Source organism: Penaeus japonicus, unplaced genomic scaffold, assembly GCF_977035675.1.
Source record: "Penaeus japonicus unplaced genomic scaffold, GWHDUDI00000001_assembly GWHDUDI00000027, whole genome shotgun sequence".
NCBI classification, from domain to species: domain Eukaryota; kingdom Metazoa; phylum Arthropoda; class Malacostraca; order Decapoda; family Penaeidae; genus Penaeus; species Penaeus japonicus.
Genome location: NW_028234429.1, coordinates 23,278,618 through 23,294,673, shown reverse-complemented (window position 1 = coordinate 23,294,673; position 16,056 = coordinate 23,278,618). Strand labels below are relative to the sequence as shown.

The 16,056-nt window shown below is 47.1% G+C and overlaps 1 protein-coding gene across 43 annotated transcripts in view; it reads left to right on the top strand.

The window, feature by feature from the left end:
• The window catches only part of LOC122256429 (RNA binding protein fox-1 homolog 1-like), a 375,573-nt gene that overhangs the window by 337,725 nt on the left and 21,792 nt on the right, over positions 1-16,056 (top strand). For 39 of the 43 annotated variants that reach the window (XM_086552814.1, XM_086552811.1, XM_086552809.1 and 36 more), the window contains exons 2-3: positions 11,839-12,053; positions 12,157-12,247. In XM_086552814.1, coding sequence (XP_086408940.1) covers positions 11,839-12,053; positions 12,157-12,247 — 306 coding nt within the window. Of the gene's footprint in view, positions 1-8,281; positions 8,385-11,838; positions 12,054-12,156; positions 12,248-16,056 lie in introns of those variants that run through there. The other 4 variants (XM_086552788.1, XM_086552785.1, XM_043021102.2 and 1 more) reach the window with 2 other exon arrangements.

The following is a 16,056-nucleotide window of genomic DNA, read 5'->3' as shown; positions in this document are numbered from 1 at the left end:
CAAGAGTTGCCTGAGTGGATGTTGTGGTTCCGACAGTGACGAGGCCAATAGAATCGTGAGTTCATTGAGTCGAGGCAGCGGTCGAAAACGAGGCCATGATTGCGATAGTTCAGATGACTGTGCTTTAGCATGGTGGTTGCGACCATAGATACATACAGTCGAAGTTATACTTGATGAGAATTGCATTTCGCCGCAGTGTGATGATTGCGATGATGGAGAGCGACTCGCGCATGAAGCAACTATGATTGCTGCGACCTGTTGCCTCGTCACGGCTGCTGGATGTAACTAGAAAGTAACGCTCTAGAATCATTTATTATTCCTTAATAATGGGGTGAGGTAATCGCATTCTTCTAATATATATTTTTGGTCGACTTCATATAAGAGGAGTCATTTTCATTTGATATCGCAGCGCATAGTATTTCATATAGACATAAGACGCATGGCCAGTCATGTTACATGGTAATAAATCCCAACCGTTGTTTGGCGTTAAGAGATATATCAAGTTCCAACATTGATTTCCCTTATCAGCAAACAGCTTGGGAATGATTCATTGATGTTTGCTGTGAGTGAAGAATATCAGGCTGTCTGTAGTGATTGACACAGTGTAGGGGAAAAGTGATACGTGAACATTGGCTATATACACCAAACCTTTTTTTATATTCTGTATTTTGATGTTTTTTTCTCTTTCTTTCCAGGTACGTATCAGTGGTGAAGTGTCGGTGAGCTGCGCAAGGTGAAGTGATGACCACGTCTGTCATTGTGAGAGCCAGAGGTCGTCACCCTTAATACTTTGGCACTCGTATGGGGGGAGTGTCGGTGTGTCGCGTGTGTATGCATGCGTGCATTCGAGTGCATATATGCGTGAAGTTGCACATTCCTGTGTATATGTTGAACCACTCAATTATAGTATTAGTCATTGTTCTCATTTAGAAGCTACACGTGTAATCCAGTTATCATTGACAGGGATCTCTCTCATTTTCATTCGTTACCCATTATTTTAATCGTCATGTAGGCTACATATTGATCAACAAACATGTAGCTGAAGCTATGAAGGACGACGATTTCTCAAGTGCAGACAAGACATATAAGACACGCCATGGCTACTCCTACATGTTGTAAACAATTCCCGCCCACACGCCTCGAATCGCCCCGCCCATGTCTTGCTACGGAATGCGAGACATGCGCCTGCTGGTCGGTCCGAGTCCTTGGAGACAGTGAATGTTATTGGTGATTGTGTTTTTTTTTACGGATAATTTGGTTGGGATATGAGGGTTGTCGCAAGTTATCGGGACTGGAATGTTTTCTTTGCTTTGTTCAGAAACTTCTAAATAGGCCCTTGTTATAAGGAGGCATAAGATAGTCAGATAGAAAAGGGGATAATGATGATGATAACGATGATGATATTAACAGTAATTATAAAAATGGTAATTATTTATGGATTCTTAGCAGTCATAGAATGGTATGGTAATTAACGTATTTCATGCAAACAACTAAAGTAAATAATTACCGTACGTTGAGAACACGTGTATCCAAGATGAGGATGGTTATGAAGGATCATAAACATCCTGTAAGAGTAATGAGCTGTCGCGTGTGCATGAATGCGCGGTTTGAGATAAGAATGTATCGGAGGAAGATTCAGTGCCACATGGGGCCGTGCATGGAGTGGGTTTGCAACACTTCCGCTAGATGTAGGAGTTTAAAGCGCGCGTAAAAAATGCGTGGAAGTGTTTGTGTGACGCGGTCGAGACAGAGAAGAAAGGAGGGAGGGAGGGAGGCGACATGGAGTGAAGGGGAGGATAAGAAGTGTATTTATGTATTTATTTTTGTAGGGGAGGGTCGTGTGTGTAGAGCGTGTGCGTGTCGAGGCAGCGATGTGTGCGTCAGCGTGCGTGACCTGGCCTCATTATGTATGTATTCCCGCGTGTGAAACAAACTTTGTTCCGTCTAGCCCGAGTGAGTGTGTGCCCGACCTCACCTGTGATAAAAGTTCGTGCTCATAAAAGCGATATGTATATTCAGGGAGACCTAACATTAAGTGTGCAATAGTGTTATCTGAAAGAAAATTAAAACAATCTAAAAGTGATATTTCAGTGTTATCGATATCGACCATCTCTCGATCAATCGTGGGGATGTGACGGTAGTAATTTGGAATCGATAAACGCGTGGCTCGTATTTCTCATCGCGGCCCGATACATCATTGATAACGTTTCGATCCGTGCAGAGTCGGTAGAAATGCTTTCAGCTAGAAGTTGCACTGTCTTTAAGGTATCTATCTCCAAGACACGAATTTTGCTACGTCCTTAACTCTCCCAAGTTTAGCACAAAGGGCGGTGGGTGGACTGGTGGTACGTGCATTGTGCGAGAAAACGGTTGGGGGTAGGGGAAGGGGAGTGGGTGAACCGAGTTGGACCACATGTTGATTGGTATTAACGGTAGGGGGACGCGGGAAAGAGGGAGGGAGGGGGGTTGTTCCGCCATGTGGAACGGGGAATCGACATGATTCATGATTCCGAACAGTAGGTACAGTAGAGTTAAATATGATGGTCCTGATATCTTTCAGGAGAAAGCACTGGCTTGCCCCTTATCTCTTTCTTCCGGTACAATTATCATAAGAACAATTTCGGTCATTAGGGATCAGGTCGAACTTCGATAAGCGTTACATCTTACGCAATCGGCAACCATTTTTCAAAATTCGAAAAGACTGTGGAATAAGTTCTACTCGTCCCCGGGAAGTGGATTGTACAGGAGATATGAATAATTTATCACAAAGTGGCTACACTTGTGTCAGCCGGACGGAACCAACATCACAAGTGAGCTTTTCACCATGGCGAAAAAATACATCGTATAACATCGCGTTTGCTTCGGTCTTTGTTACAGATCTAACTTGCCGTTATACCCCCCACCTCCTTCAGAGAGACACTACCCTATACGAATAATATTATATTGGCGCAGCTCATATTAGGGGGGGAATATCGAATTTATTAATATTAATGATGTATCTTGATTGTCATCAGCAGGGATAGTCATTGGAGATATATAAAAACACGAGTTATTCTTCAACTGAGGTATTATTGTTTGTGGTTTGGCATGCGCGGATGTATGTTATTCGTCAGAATAAATTCCCGCAGTGCATATAATAAATTAGAAATGTCATGGCGTGACTTAGCCAGCAAATGGAGCGTAATGAATTTGCCGATATTTGCTTATGCATTAGTCTTCTGTATCATTATTCCCTATCTCTTTCAATTTTATATGAGAGAAGGGGTAGTAAATAGACGGATGAGAGAGCGAATCAGTTGTAACTGGCTTTCCAATCTAGTTTTACATGCCCGGGGCTCTGATTAGATTTGGATGTTTTTATTTGTCCCGCCATCATAACATAACCCGCACGCCGCCACCCGTGTCCTAAATGGGATATAGTCTACGTAGTGCCATTACAACAAAACGCCTTCTCCGGTGTTTGGTGTAGCGTCCATTCGCCTAGAAAATGTGGCCACAGGAAAAGAGTGTTGTGTGTGTGTGTGTTTGTGAGGGATTCAGCGGCGAGCGGTAGTGGGTCATTATAGGAGGTAATGATAGGGCCAAATTAGTGTGCCTTGCTCGCGCCGTGGAAGGCGTAGGGGGAGGGGGAGGGGAGGGGGCGGGTTGGGACATCCGGTTCTCAGCACCGTGTCCTGTCCGTCTTCCTGTTCTCGTCTGCCCGAGACAGGAGCCGCAGTCCTCAGTCTTCCCCGCCAAGGCACACCCGACAGGACGTACTCGCGAAGAGGCTAGCGTGCACGTGTCAGACAGTGTTGGACCCTCGAGTGCATTAGGACAGTTAGTGTTAATTCTAGTGTGTCCAGAATCCGTCATGGTAATCAGGAGAAAAATCGAGGTATGTGTTATGCTTTCGTGGTGGTGTAATGTTATGGTGGACTTTAACTGAAAGTTATCCATTTGTCTTTAGCTCTTTCTAGGAGCGGAAACGCACGTTGTTCATCATGTTGACTCTGCCTTTCACGGCTTTAAGCATCCTGTCGTATTCATGTTGCACGTGGCTTTTAAATCTAATTTCTTGTGTAATGGTTCCGCCGGACGTACTTATCCGGCCATAAACCGGAATTCAGTAACTACAAGGTTTTTTTCGAGTTGTGAACTACGGTCATTTGTATACGTATTTCCCTAGTGTGTTTGGCCATGGCCTGTCAAAATTCCGTTTAGTTCAAGCAAGACGGCAGTAGGAGGCGGTCTGTGCTGTGGGCTGAACGAGAGCAGCCGAGCGTGTCCCGGGACGAGGAGGGAGGCATTGCGGAACTGATGGAGGAAAATGAGTTTTAATAATATCGCTGCGGGAACACCTTCCTGGCCATGAGAACCGCCCGACCTTCCTGTCGCGTCTGTTCCAGAGCTGCTTTGCGCTTCTTCGTTTTTGTTGCCGAGTTTAGCGTTGACATTTTCTCCAGCGGTTCCGGTTCCCGCGTGTAATTTCTAGGTCGCACAGGAACCGACTTTCTTTCGAAAAAAGGTCGAATAGAAACTGAATATGCGAAACTGCCAGCCCATAAGACCCACCGTATTATTACGCCCGAAAGGAACTGCATAATGTTGGAAATTATCTGGAAATTGCATAACGCTATCTGTACCTGGTAACTACGTCGGGGCGATAAGAAGCGTGCATATTTTTGAGCAGGTGGGTAATAAGGGATGCAATTAAAAGGTTTTATCGTGCCTTCGTTCGTGGACATTTGCAGCTCGACCTGTTTGTGACTTGCAGCAGTGTGTGTCGAGGCTAGGTGAGTGTTTGGGCGTTGTGTCTCTTGCTTTAGTTAGACAGGTTAGGAGAGCACTCAAGGTCGGCCCGAGGACACAGCTCTCAACGACACGCTTGCTAGAAGACGACCACATCCCATAAAAGCCGAAGCAGGCGACAATTTTTACCCTATCCGCCCCCGAGCTCTTATAGGGTCACCTTCTGCACTGGAAGGCGCTTGTGCCTGGGAAATGGGCGAGTGACGCGTTAAGGGAAGGTTTTCTGTCGTCACAGCATTGGGATTATCCTTGATAGCGAGCAATGGACCCCTTTGCCGTCAGGTGCAGGAACCAAAAGAAGTATGTGTGTTGTGCAGCAAAAAGATGGAGAATGTGCCTCGGGATCCTCCGCTGGAGAAGATCAAGGTTAAGCTCAGTCATAAAGCAACACCCTGGGATTGTGGCGGTAATTATAGATTGGACAATATATTTGGCCATGTCGGTTCAGTTCTTGCGAATCCTGAGCCATGATTGTGTGGGTGGAGTGCAGAGGGAAACGTCGAGATTTTCGCATGGTTATTAGCAAAGCAAAGACAGAACTCGAAAAACCTGGCGAGGCAGTTGTGTGCGGCGGGCTCCTGCGCGCCTGGCCGACGCTGCCTTATAAAGAACTGCGGTAATTTAAGGATAATGGCAGCAGGGACCTTCGGCAAGGACATAACTTCGACGTTAGAACATTCTGCATGGCTTATGACAGGATGGCTCGATAGTAAAGGCTTTCTGCTTTACTGCCGGAGTCGTTGACTCTCCGAATGGAAAAGCTTCGGGGGAAACCGGCAATAGGATGTAGTGGACGCCCTTGAGGAAACCGCACCTACCAGATGTCGAGGATCAGTGCTCAAGGGCAGGGTTGTCTTGCTTCCAGACCCGCAGGAACCTGCTCATGGGTGACCCGCGCCTATTGCCTCCTTGTGGACCATTGTTCTTGGGGAAGGCGCGTTACCGTTGTCGTCGCCGTCGAGGCAAAATGCGTCAGTACAGGGGGCATGTAAGGGATGCCGTGTGGAATGGCTTGGCATGTAGACTACAGCGAAAGTGTTTCATTGACAGAATGGAAGTAATGTTAAAGAAAACGATACTCCAATGACCTAGTGAATGACTTTGCATGAAAACTTGTTTTTATCGAATAGAAAAACTTGACGTCTTGTGGCTGCATGATTGTTCGGTAGATTCTCGCGTTACATTTCGTATTTGGCAAAATTCCTGCTTTGATAATTCGGTTGATGAACATATCACTAAACACAGCAATGTGTTCTCCCAGTTAGCCTTGAGGTGTATCAAGTCATGCAGACTTGGACCTTGAGATGACTAATGCATGTGATCCGTGCCTGCAATGTGATTGGCGTTGAATGAGTCAGGCAATCGCTTAACCGGATTGTCTCTAGCTGAAAGGGAAAGAAGTCGGGTTTTAAAGAGTAACTACGGCGGTAATAGAACCAGTACGAAGGCCGTGACTCGACAAGAGACGGTCGCAAGGCTGACGGGGTTCATCTCGGCCGTGTCGCTTTGGACTTCATGCTTGCGGTACCTTAATCACATGGGTGCTTGCTGCAGGGGAGAGAGTGAGAGCCAGGTCATGTGACGACACGTGAGGGCGTGGAAGGGCGCAACTTCGTCCTTTTACAACATTCCTCGCGGGTTTAATCCAGCATCTTAGGGAGCCTTTGTCCTTCACAAGCCGTGCAGAACGCTTGTCATGTAAATAAATACACGTGGCTTTGGCACGTGTAGCGGATTGCCATTACAGTTTTATGATGCACTAAACTTAGTCCATCTGTTTGAATGAATAGCAGTGGATGTCAGTTTAAGGATTCGGAAGGTCAGTTGAAGTTGCAGAAGACCTTGTTGCACAACGTGTTCTTAGTAGTAAGGGAAGACAAGGCCAAATATCTGTTTTCAGCAAGTTGCAACACATTACTGTGCTCGCAAAAAAGGAGAGAAAAATACGCACAAGGAATTTCGGAAGACAATATCAAGGGAAATATGCAAAACATTGGCCTTGCTGTATTGTTTCCCGGCAGCTTCTCAATATCATATTGAGGCTGCATTCCTTTGACGTACCAAACAGATATTACGTGTGTAGGAGAGAAAGAGCGAGTGTGTGTGCGCGCGTGCGTAAATATTTTCTTGCATGTAGATGCACACACAAACATGTAAACATACTTTTTTAATGCCAGACAGAGGGGGCGACCCGAAGCGCGTATAGCATCCAGTAAGAGTTGACTTGCATAACCAGCTAAATAGTTCACTTTCCCTGTCACAGCCGCGACCTTTCACCTAGTCGTGAGTTGCGTGCTTCGTCATCATTGCGTACAGCGTAGTAGTATTCTCCCCTCACTACCAACCTCCATTACTCTGGCTCAGAAGTAATTCTCAGCGTATTAAGGGGCACCGACTCTCATGACATTAACAATGTTATTCGTGTATAGGGGTAAACAATGAGCCACATTTTTAAGCGTTTACTTTCGCATTGGGTCGAAATAGCAGAAGCGACTCGCATATCTAACTGCGTGTGTATTCCGACGTGAAGACATGCAAGAAGGTGGTTATTTTCCGCATTGTTGCGTAGGAAAGTTAGAAAGTCGACGGTTGTATTTATCATCACGTCGGGAGGTACTCCCAGCAAGCCCGCTTTAGCGTACCGTAATCATCGTAGTACGTGAATCGGCGGGAGAAAGTTAAGAAAATAAAACGCAGCGTTTTCTTAAACAACACATTCGTCCCGAAATGCTGATGAGATCCCAGGGGCCACCTGACCAATGTGGCATTTCTGCCGGAGGCATTCATCCCCGCGTCACGTAGGAACTTGGATGTAGGTTGTTACTCAACTTGGAAACCGACGTTAATACGCTTTTATCTCTCTCTCTTTTCTTCTCTTCCCCCTCCTCTTGGACTCGGAACTTGTGCCGTCTCAGTCGTGTAGTTATAATAAAAAAATGTTTTTTATAATCTTGATCGTCTCTATGTTTAATTGGTCTAATCAGCTTTTGCCGTGATTATGTTGCACATCGCCTTTTGGCTATTAAGGCAAGCCACAGTGCTTTTTGCTTTGGATTGACAGAATACAATAGGGACCAAGTATGTCCATTAAACTAGTAACAGTCATGGCGAAGTTATAATTAGGCGCCTTGCGATGGTGTGCGGAAGTGATAGTCTCTACGAGCTTGGAGAAAGTTCGCTAAGTCGTCGTAGCGTCTTTAAAGGTAGATGGAGGTTGTGTAGACGTGTTGTAACCGCCCAGCCCCTTCTCCCACAGACCTCCTAGTCGTTGCTTATCGTTGTAGATTGTTTGGGGAATATTGTTCTTTGTAATATATGGCTATTCGCCGTGGAACGCAGTCACGTTACCTCCCGCAATTACGAGATTAGTGTGTACAGGTGGTTTTGTTTGTTCGGCGTTATGTACAGTTAATGTGCGTGTGTTCCGGGCTAGCCACAGGTAGAGTGGGAAGGGGGAAGGGCCACAACTCTCTCTTGTCGCTTACACCGTTAGTGTTCTTAGTGGCGAGACCACGTGCGCACGTACACGCTCACGTCTCCTCCCGTAGGATTTGCCCGCGCTACGACTCATGAGGCCCGCACGCGGAAGACCAGTGAGTTGGATTACGCGCCCGTTCTTGGTCACCTAAGGGTGTGTTCGGTGCGAGAGCGATTGCACTCTTTGCTAATGCAAAAGGACTTTCCATCTATCGAATGAAAGTGGCTTTTATCGGTTCTTTGTGTGTTGTTATAGCGAGAATACTTGGCATCGTGTGGGAGTACCTGTAGCTGTCGAGGTCACGGCATGCAAGAGGCGCGCTGTCCGTCGGATCATTAAGGGATACATTGTGGCTTGATCGATATCGGCGTGGCCTGCTCACAGGTGCTCACGCCGGGGTTGTCACGGCCTTGGAGTTGTGGCAGTGGACCAGCAAGAGGACGCCACGGGGCGCCACGCTGATTTCACCACGCTTACGGGTCTCTGGCGGAGGTGGCTCGGCGGGCTGGAATGTGGGTCTTAGTTGGCGACAGGAATGTGGAATGGCTGTGTGTTTTTAGGTTATGATATTTTTGTGGTGGATTGTTATGCATTCAGAAGTTTGGTTGTTATACCGCAGTACGACGTCAGTTTTTTTATTGGTCGCTGAAATTGGTAAAAAGCATGTTTATCGCGGAAGGTATTCCACAATCACATAAATAACCAAGTGGCGATGCCCGCTGCTTCGTTAACATTCATATAAATAGCTCATTAATATGTCTTTTTACGGTGCGTGTCCACCAGTCGGGTTTCGTACGTGTGTCATATAATTTTCAGACTTGGCCATGTCTGAGAGAGTGACTGCGAATATTTATTGTTCTGAGGTGTTGGCGAAGGAGCGGTGTTTGTACAAGGCCTGGCTAAATAGCCAGGCCAGGATGCAGGAAATTGTTGACCCAAGGTGTGTGATAGAGGGACGTTTGATCCAAGCAGGCCCAGCGAGTAGTGGTTCTCACGGGTGTGGCATTCACGGGACCCATGCATCATTCCCCGCACATATGTAGGATGTGATCACGTCTCGTGACGAAGGCTCAGCATTCCGGCGCCTTTCTTTTGTCTCGGGTTTCAGTGCGCTTTGGAATCACGTGAATTAAGTTATTGTTTTTGTCACTTGCTCTGCTCTTTTTTTTGTGACTGATTGGCATGTTAGTTTACCCGGTTTGAAGTCGCACCCGCAATGCAGTTATATGCGTATCCATATTTGTTTCTGGTAATAATATTTCACTCTCTCTCTCTCCCTCTCTCTCTCCCTCTCCCTCTCCCTCTCCCTCTCCCTCTCCCTCTCCCTCTCCCTCTCCCTCTCTTTTTCTTTCTCTCTCTCTCTCTCTCTCTCTCTCTCTCTCTCTCTCTCTCTCTCTCTCTCTCTCTCTCTCTCTCTCTCTCTCTCCTCTCTCTCCCCTCCCTCTCTCCTCTCTCTCTCTCTCTCTCTCTCTCTCTCTCTCTCTCTCTCTCTCTCTCTCTCTCTCTCTCTCTCTCTCTCTCTCTCTCTCTCTCTCTTTCTCTCTCTTTCTCTCTCTCTTTCTGTTACTCACACAGAGACACAGACAAAGAATCTTCCCCATAACTATTATCTTTTAGTAGTCCATAGACTATGCACGCGTCTGAAGTTGGATGGTCATCATATGCCCCTGTACTCCGTTCTGTGCCCTCTCCCCGTGCCCCCGGTGTCCAGCCGTGTTAGATGGGGGACACAGGGATTCCCTTTTCCTTTTTTTTAAATTCGGCAGCTGCTGCATTCGGCCAACACTGAAAAATCCGTGTTAACTAAGCGCGCTTCGTATCCGCTCCTTTGCTTTTCGAAGTATTGGGGAATGTCCCTCAGAGGTCTTTTGGGGGGAAAAAATCGTCATTTTTGTAACGAAAAATAACGAAAAAATTTATATATATATATAATGCCAGAAAAAAATCACACAAATATGAGATAATCTGTACGAGATATCATCAGTTACGACAGGGAAAATAAATATAGCTTTTGTCATTACCATTTTTGAAATTATTGTTACTTAAAAAAAAAAAAACGTTGGCCCTCCGGAATGACCAGCATTAGATTGTAGTGAGACCGTCAGTAGCCTTAGTTCATCACTGTCACGTCGTAAGTAGGCTGGCTATCGGAAGTGTTTTGCAAATTGAGCTCCTGGACTATTGCTGCGGCGTCGATGTAGACCGGGGCTATATTTAGGCCGTATCACATGCGCTGTGCTTGCTGCAGCAGTGTGTGTGTGTGTGTCCGCGCGAGTGATATGCTCGTAAATCAGGGGCGGGGAGCTATTGGTGTGTATCGTTATTATTTTTGGTGCCGCTGCTGGTGGGTTTATTATCAGTGATTTTGTTATTTTGAGTTTTTTTTTAAATTGTTTTTTGGTAGTATTTCTTTAGTACTAACATCATACTTCAGTCCACATCATCATCGCCACCACCAAACATTACATCACCATCTCGGAATATTTCCGCTGGATCTGTGTCGCGTCCACCGCAGCCACGGCCCTACGGTTCCCCTTCGGAGCCCCGTGAATGTACCGGCGGTTCCAAGGCCGAATGCATCTATCAGCTGGAAAATTTGGGTGGGGCCGCAGCCATAATTCTTGGGTGAAATACAAGGTGGCCATGGCAGGGTCAGCACCTGGCAGTAACGGTTGACGCATTGTATGAACTAATTGCCGTGATAACAGTAGGTGGCCGTAACATGAATCTACTTTTTTTTAAGTGGGAAGGGGAGGTAACTGTCGGTTCGTTTACTTCCCCGCCCGCTTGCCTGAGCTTTTGTCGTGAGCGTGCGTGGAGGAGGGTGCGAGTGCTGTCAGCTGTTAGGGTACCTTTGAGGGTCAATTACACTAGTGAGAGTAGAGTATTATTTTCTTCACCCTTTTCGCCGTGTCACATGAAATCCCCATCATCCCCACCACCCCCACCACCGACACTTATCACGTGGGCGTCACGTTGTGTCACCCGTCATCATGAGTCATGCACTAAAGGGAGTTACTCTCGTATGCGGTCTGGGGAATTCTTTGTAACATTCTCGGCGCATTTATTGAATATAACAGAAAAATTGTTTTAGTTATGGAATGTAGCATTCCGATCTTTAAATAGCTCTATATATATGTGTGTGTGTATATATATATATATATATAATTTATATTATTTTTTTTTTTATGTTGTATCAAATCTACTTCTCTTCACTAAGTTTGCTTTGGCACGATGAATTCAGAAGTGGTTGTAGCACCATAAGCGGTGTCAGCATCATTAGTGTATTCCCATTACATTGTCATTACCGCGCCTCCTCTACATATGTCATTAACCCTAGCTCTTGGCCGTCCAAGGGGACACATAGCGAGGCGAGGCCAGAATCAAGGGTTGAATCTGCAAGTCACAGTTGGTATGGGCCGTGATTACAGTTCTCGAGATGCGTCCCGGTCGCAATAAGTGGTTTCAGTTACATCGAAATCCGATTGCACGTTGTTCTTCTCTGATATTTTATTTTTAAGATTCAAATATGAAGAATTTTTTACTAATCGTATCTTTGTCCTTTCCAGCACATGGTGCAGACAACTATGGCAGCGCCGTTCCCATACAGTCAGAACGGCGAGGCGGGTGCTGGCGTAAAAGCCGACCCGAGTAAAGAAGGGCCGCCGTTCTCGCCGCCTGGAGCGCCGGGGGCGCCAGCGCCAGGAGCCCCCGGAGCGCCCCCGGCCCCTCAGACCACACCCACCGCTGCCGTCCCGGGCGTACCTGTCACAGTCTCATCCAGGTCAGTCAGCTCCGCTAGATGCAAAGGTGTATAAACCTATATGATCCATATACTGTGGCATAAATTGAGTAATTGCATAACTAACGTGGTTTCTCTCCGACAGTGGGGCGACGGTAGCGGGGGGAATGGCAGTACAGGTTCCCGTCGGTCCCCCTGTAGTCGCCAACGGTGTCGAGCAGCAAGCGGTTACTGCGGTGAGTGTACAGAGCTTGATTAAGAGGACATTTTGAGCCAGGGTCACATGCGATGCATTATTGATAATGTTTGCTCCACGAATTCAGTGTTGAAAGCTGTAGGAAGAAAAACAGTATACATTCAAGGGTAATTTCAGCTGCTGTTTCATGACTGGGAAGTTTTAGGGGAGGGATTCGCCATTATGGCAACCTCGCAGCCGTTTCACTTGATAATTAACGATAATGTCGCAAGGAGTTAAGGGTGCGGGAAGAATTGGTATGGCAGTGGCGCCGGCCGCAGCTAGTCCAGCCGGCTCCTGTAGGACCAGATCGTCTGCATCTTCTGTCGCAGCGGCCTGAAAAATGGCCCAGATGTTACCTTTGTTGTCGTTGCGCAGCGATTGGTTTCGGGTTCATTGGTAATTTGGAGCCCAGACCTGGGTGCTCCTTATCCCATAGATTTTCGGAGCGGAAGTGAATTCTGTCCTATACTATCAGATAACATGAGCGGACAGCAAGAACTGTGATGTAGGGATCTGCAGGGGCCTTGCAGTTAGGCTCTTGCGACCTTGCCAACTGCCAACGGAAGGGGAAATCGCAATATAGCGCTCGGAAGCGCGGCTCATAATTCATTTGCGGGGAAAAAACTCTCCAGACACATTTTCAGCGAACTTCCTCCCCGAGAGCGAAGTCGTCAATATTGGCAGGGAAGCTCGGGAGTGTTCATTGCGCCACTTGTAATGGGTAAAAAATGGGTGCCTCGGTGGCGGGAGGTGGAAAGAGCTAGCGGGACGGCGGCAGGGCTTGTGGTATCTGCAGTGTGTAGATCACCCCGCTCCCTGTCACCGCCTCCACCGCCGCCGCCGCCGCCTCCCACCACCGCTGCTGTGCTATCCTGTCGGCGAGATTCCCTCCGCCGGGACGCCCCTCCACGGAATCATACTTCCGCTGAGAATGTGGGATTCCCAGTTCCTACCGTCCAAGTGGCAGGACCAGGCTCAGGCTGACTGGGCGCTCGCTCCGTGTCTTCCTCCTCTTCCTCCTCCTCCTTCCCTTGCTCAAGGCACTTGGGTTTCAAAGGACGCCCCGATGGTATGCAAAGCTTTGTCCTCTGATCGCTTGCATTGCATGTATTTCGGGCACTTTCGTTCACCGAACGAAATTACCCAAAGCCTTTGTAATTATGTTTGATTCCTTATATCCATCCATGTCAATTACTTTATTGCCTTCACTGCCTCCCTTTATCCTGCTTCTGTTCTATTTTATATTTTCAAAATATTGCTAGAAATCTTAAGTATGTATAATCATTGCAGGAGGCAACCTTAGATATATATATATATATATTTAGATTTTTTGCAGAACATATTTTTATGGGTCTTTGTTCATGATTTATCAAACAAACCAAAGCCGATGCCTAGAACATGTTTAGGGAAGTAGTTTGGCGTATCAGCAATTTCAATGACAATTATCACTCGTAAGAAGCAGACTTGGCTATTGCCTCTTTTCGTGGATACTGGTGAATACCAGAGTGACCTTCACCCCATAGGCTAGTGGTATTGTATCCGTCTAATTGGTGATGCAGTTGTGTCAGTCAAAAGACTGTAAGAAGTAAAAATGATCACGGGTTCTCCGGCCGCCTTAGGTACGAAATAATCCTGTTGTTTTGGCTCTCGTGGGTCTCGGCTGCCGTGACAACCTCATTAGCCAGATGGCAAAGGGAGGCTGGAGGACGTGGGCGATCTCTGCTTGCCGCATCATGGAAATACGTTGGCGTCCCCTGCGCAGTCGGCACTGCTGCTGCTGCCGTTTGGCGTCCGGAGATCTTGTATTGATTTGGCGCCGCTTGGCTGCCAGAGGCACGCCCACTCTGGCGCCAGAGAGGGACCATTCAGGTTGTCTGGAAAGAACTTAAAAGGAAAAGAATGATGCTCTCTCTCAAAAAGTTTTTGGTCATTATTTTTGGAATGAGCCTCGACCTTTCTTTATCGATACTTCTTTTTAATAGCTTTGTTATTGAGAATTCACGCCACAGGATCCAAATAGAAGAAAAACACGCGTCATAAAGCCCCTTTTAGAGATTTTGGGACAATAGCCTATATTTCACGCCCACCCAGACTCCAGTCCCACCGGAATGACTTCCAGGGCCTCGCCGAGTTGGGAAGGCAATAAGAGCAACGATGTGGCGCCAAACGGGGAGGGGGGAGGGGGGAGGGTCGACGTGGAGATCAGCCTCCGTCTCCCTCTCCTTCCTTCATACTCCCTTCTCTTCTTTTCGTGTGTGTGTTTTGATTCCATTGTCATCGTCTCGGTCTCCAGATACCGAGTCTCTGTAGAGATACGAGAATGGAGCATGTGAAGGCACGGATGGAAACTCGGAGGGGGATGCTGCAAGATCATGCTCGCGTAAGTGTAGTGAGGGGAGAGGAGGGTCCGCGCGTGACGCTAGCAAGAGGGTTTATAATTGCCGGCGACGGGTAGCGTGCACCACATTAACACCAAACATCAAGCCCGTTCTCTTCTCCAGTCAGACTACACTTGCACGCCGACGGGGAGGGGCGAAGGGATGGGGAAGGGGGCGAAGCTCGGTGTGCAGCCACACCCTGCTGGGACCGCCCTTCTTGGAACGTGGCTGGATTGGTTAAAGCACCGATCACGGCATTCACGGAACGTCATGTTGGTGGCAGCGCGGGAGTACTCGGATCGCGTGTAGAATCTAGAGATCGAGTATTCAATGGAAATTACATTGAGGCCGTTTGCAAAATATTAAGACGAAATATTGATATCTGTGGAAAACTTTAAATAATTCTCTTATAGGGCGACTTAAGACTTGTTTGTTTTTTACAGGGGTCATTGGCTTGATCGACGGAGAATATTGAGTTATCTTTATAATGGAGGAGTAGTGTAGTAGGTTCGAGGCGCTATTGTTAGAGCAATATATCGATCGGTCCTGTAGCGCAGTGCCCAGTCGTAGGGACTCGATTTCTTTTTTGTGAAAGAACCGAAGTTGGTGGTTGGACCGACGGTAGGAAATCGGTGTAGGGGGAAATGGTAGATGGTAGTGCTGTGTAGTGGTGTAGGGCAGTGTGAGAGTGAGTGTGTGGGGAATAGTGCGCCTGGTGTCCTGATATCGATCAGCCACACCTGCGTCGCCTGGCTACCCCAGGATGGTGTAGGGGCTACCACACATTCGCTTACACGTTTGTCACATTGACAACTGATCACACTCCTGGCTAGCAGGACGTGGAGGCCTGCCCGCAAGCCAAGTGCATTCGCAGTGCTTTTGAGGGGGGGGGGGCTCCGCATGCGCCAATGTGCGCATGAGTGATCCCGTTCACACTGCCCCTTACTAAGAGTGCATGTGCCAGAGTGAAGGGTGAAGATTGATTCTCCTTCGTTTGATACAAAGTATCGACCATAACAGAACGCTCGGCCGGATTACTCCCTCACATCTTAAAGGGGGTTTTCTCTTTAAAAATACTCGCCTAACCTTCGCGCAGTTTTTAACCTTCTCAAAACTTGCATATTTATCATGATTCGTGTGCGTGTGCGTGTGCATGTGCGTGTGAAATATTGCACATGCAAATCCTTGCACGTCCGTTCAGATAAATGTATAGTGGTATGTGAATGGGTAGGTTATTTAGTACTATCTATATATTTTTTCGAATAGTTCTAATGAATCTTATCTGATTTTCTAGTGCAGGGATCAATTGAAGCCATTTGTTGTTAGTTACTTCCTTGGTGCGTTCCATGAGACTGCAGTTGAATCGCAGGGTGTGCTGGTGACATAATGTTTTTAAATGGATTTTTTTCTATTTTCTATTGGCCCCCTT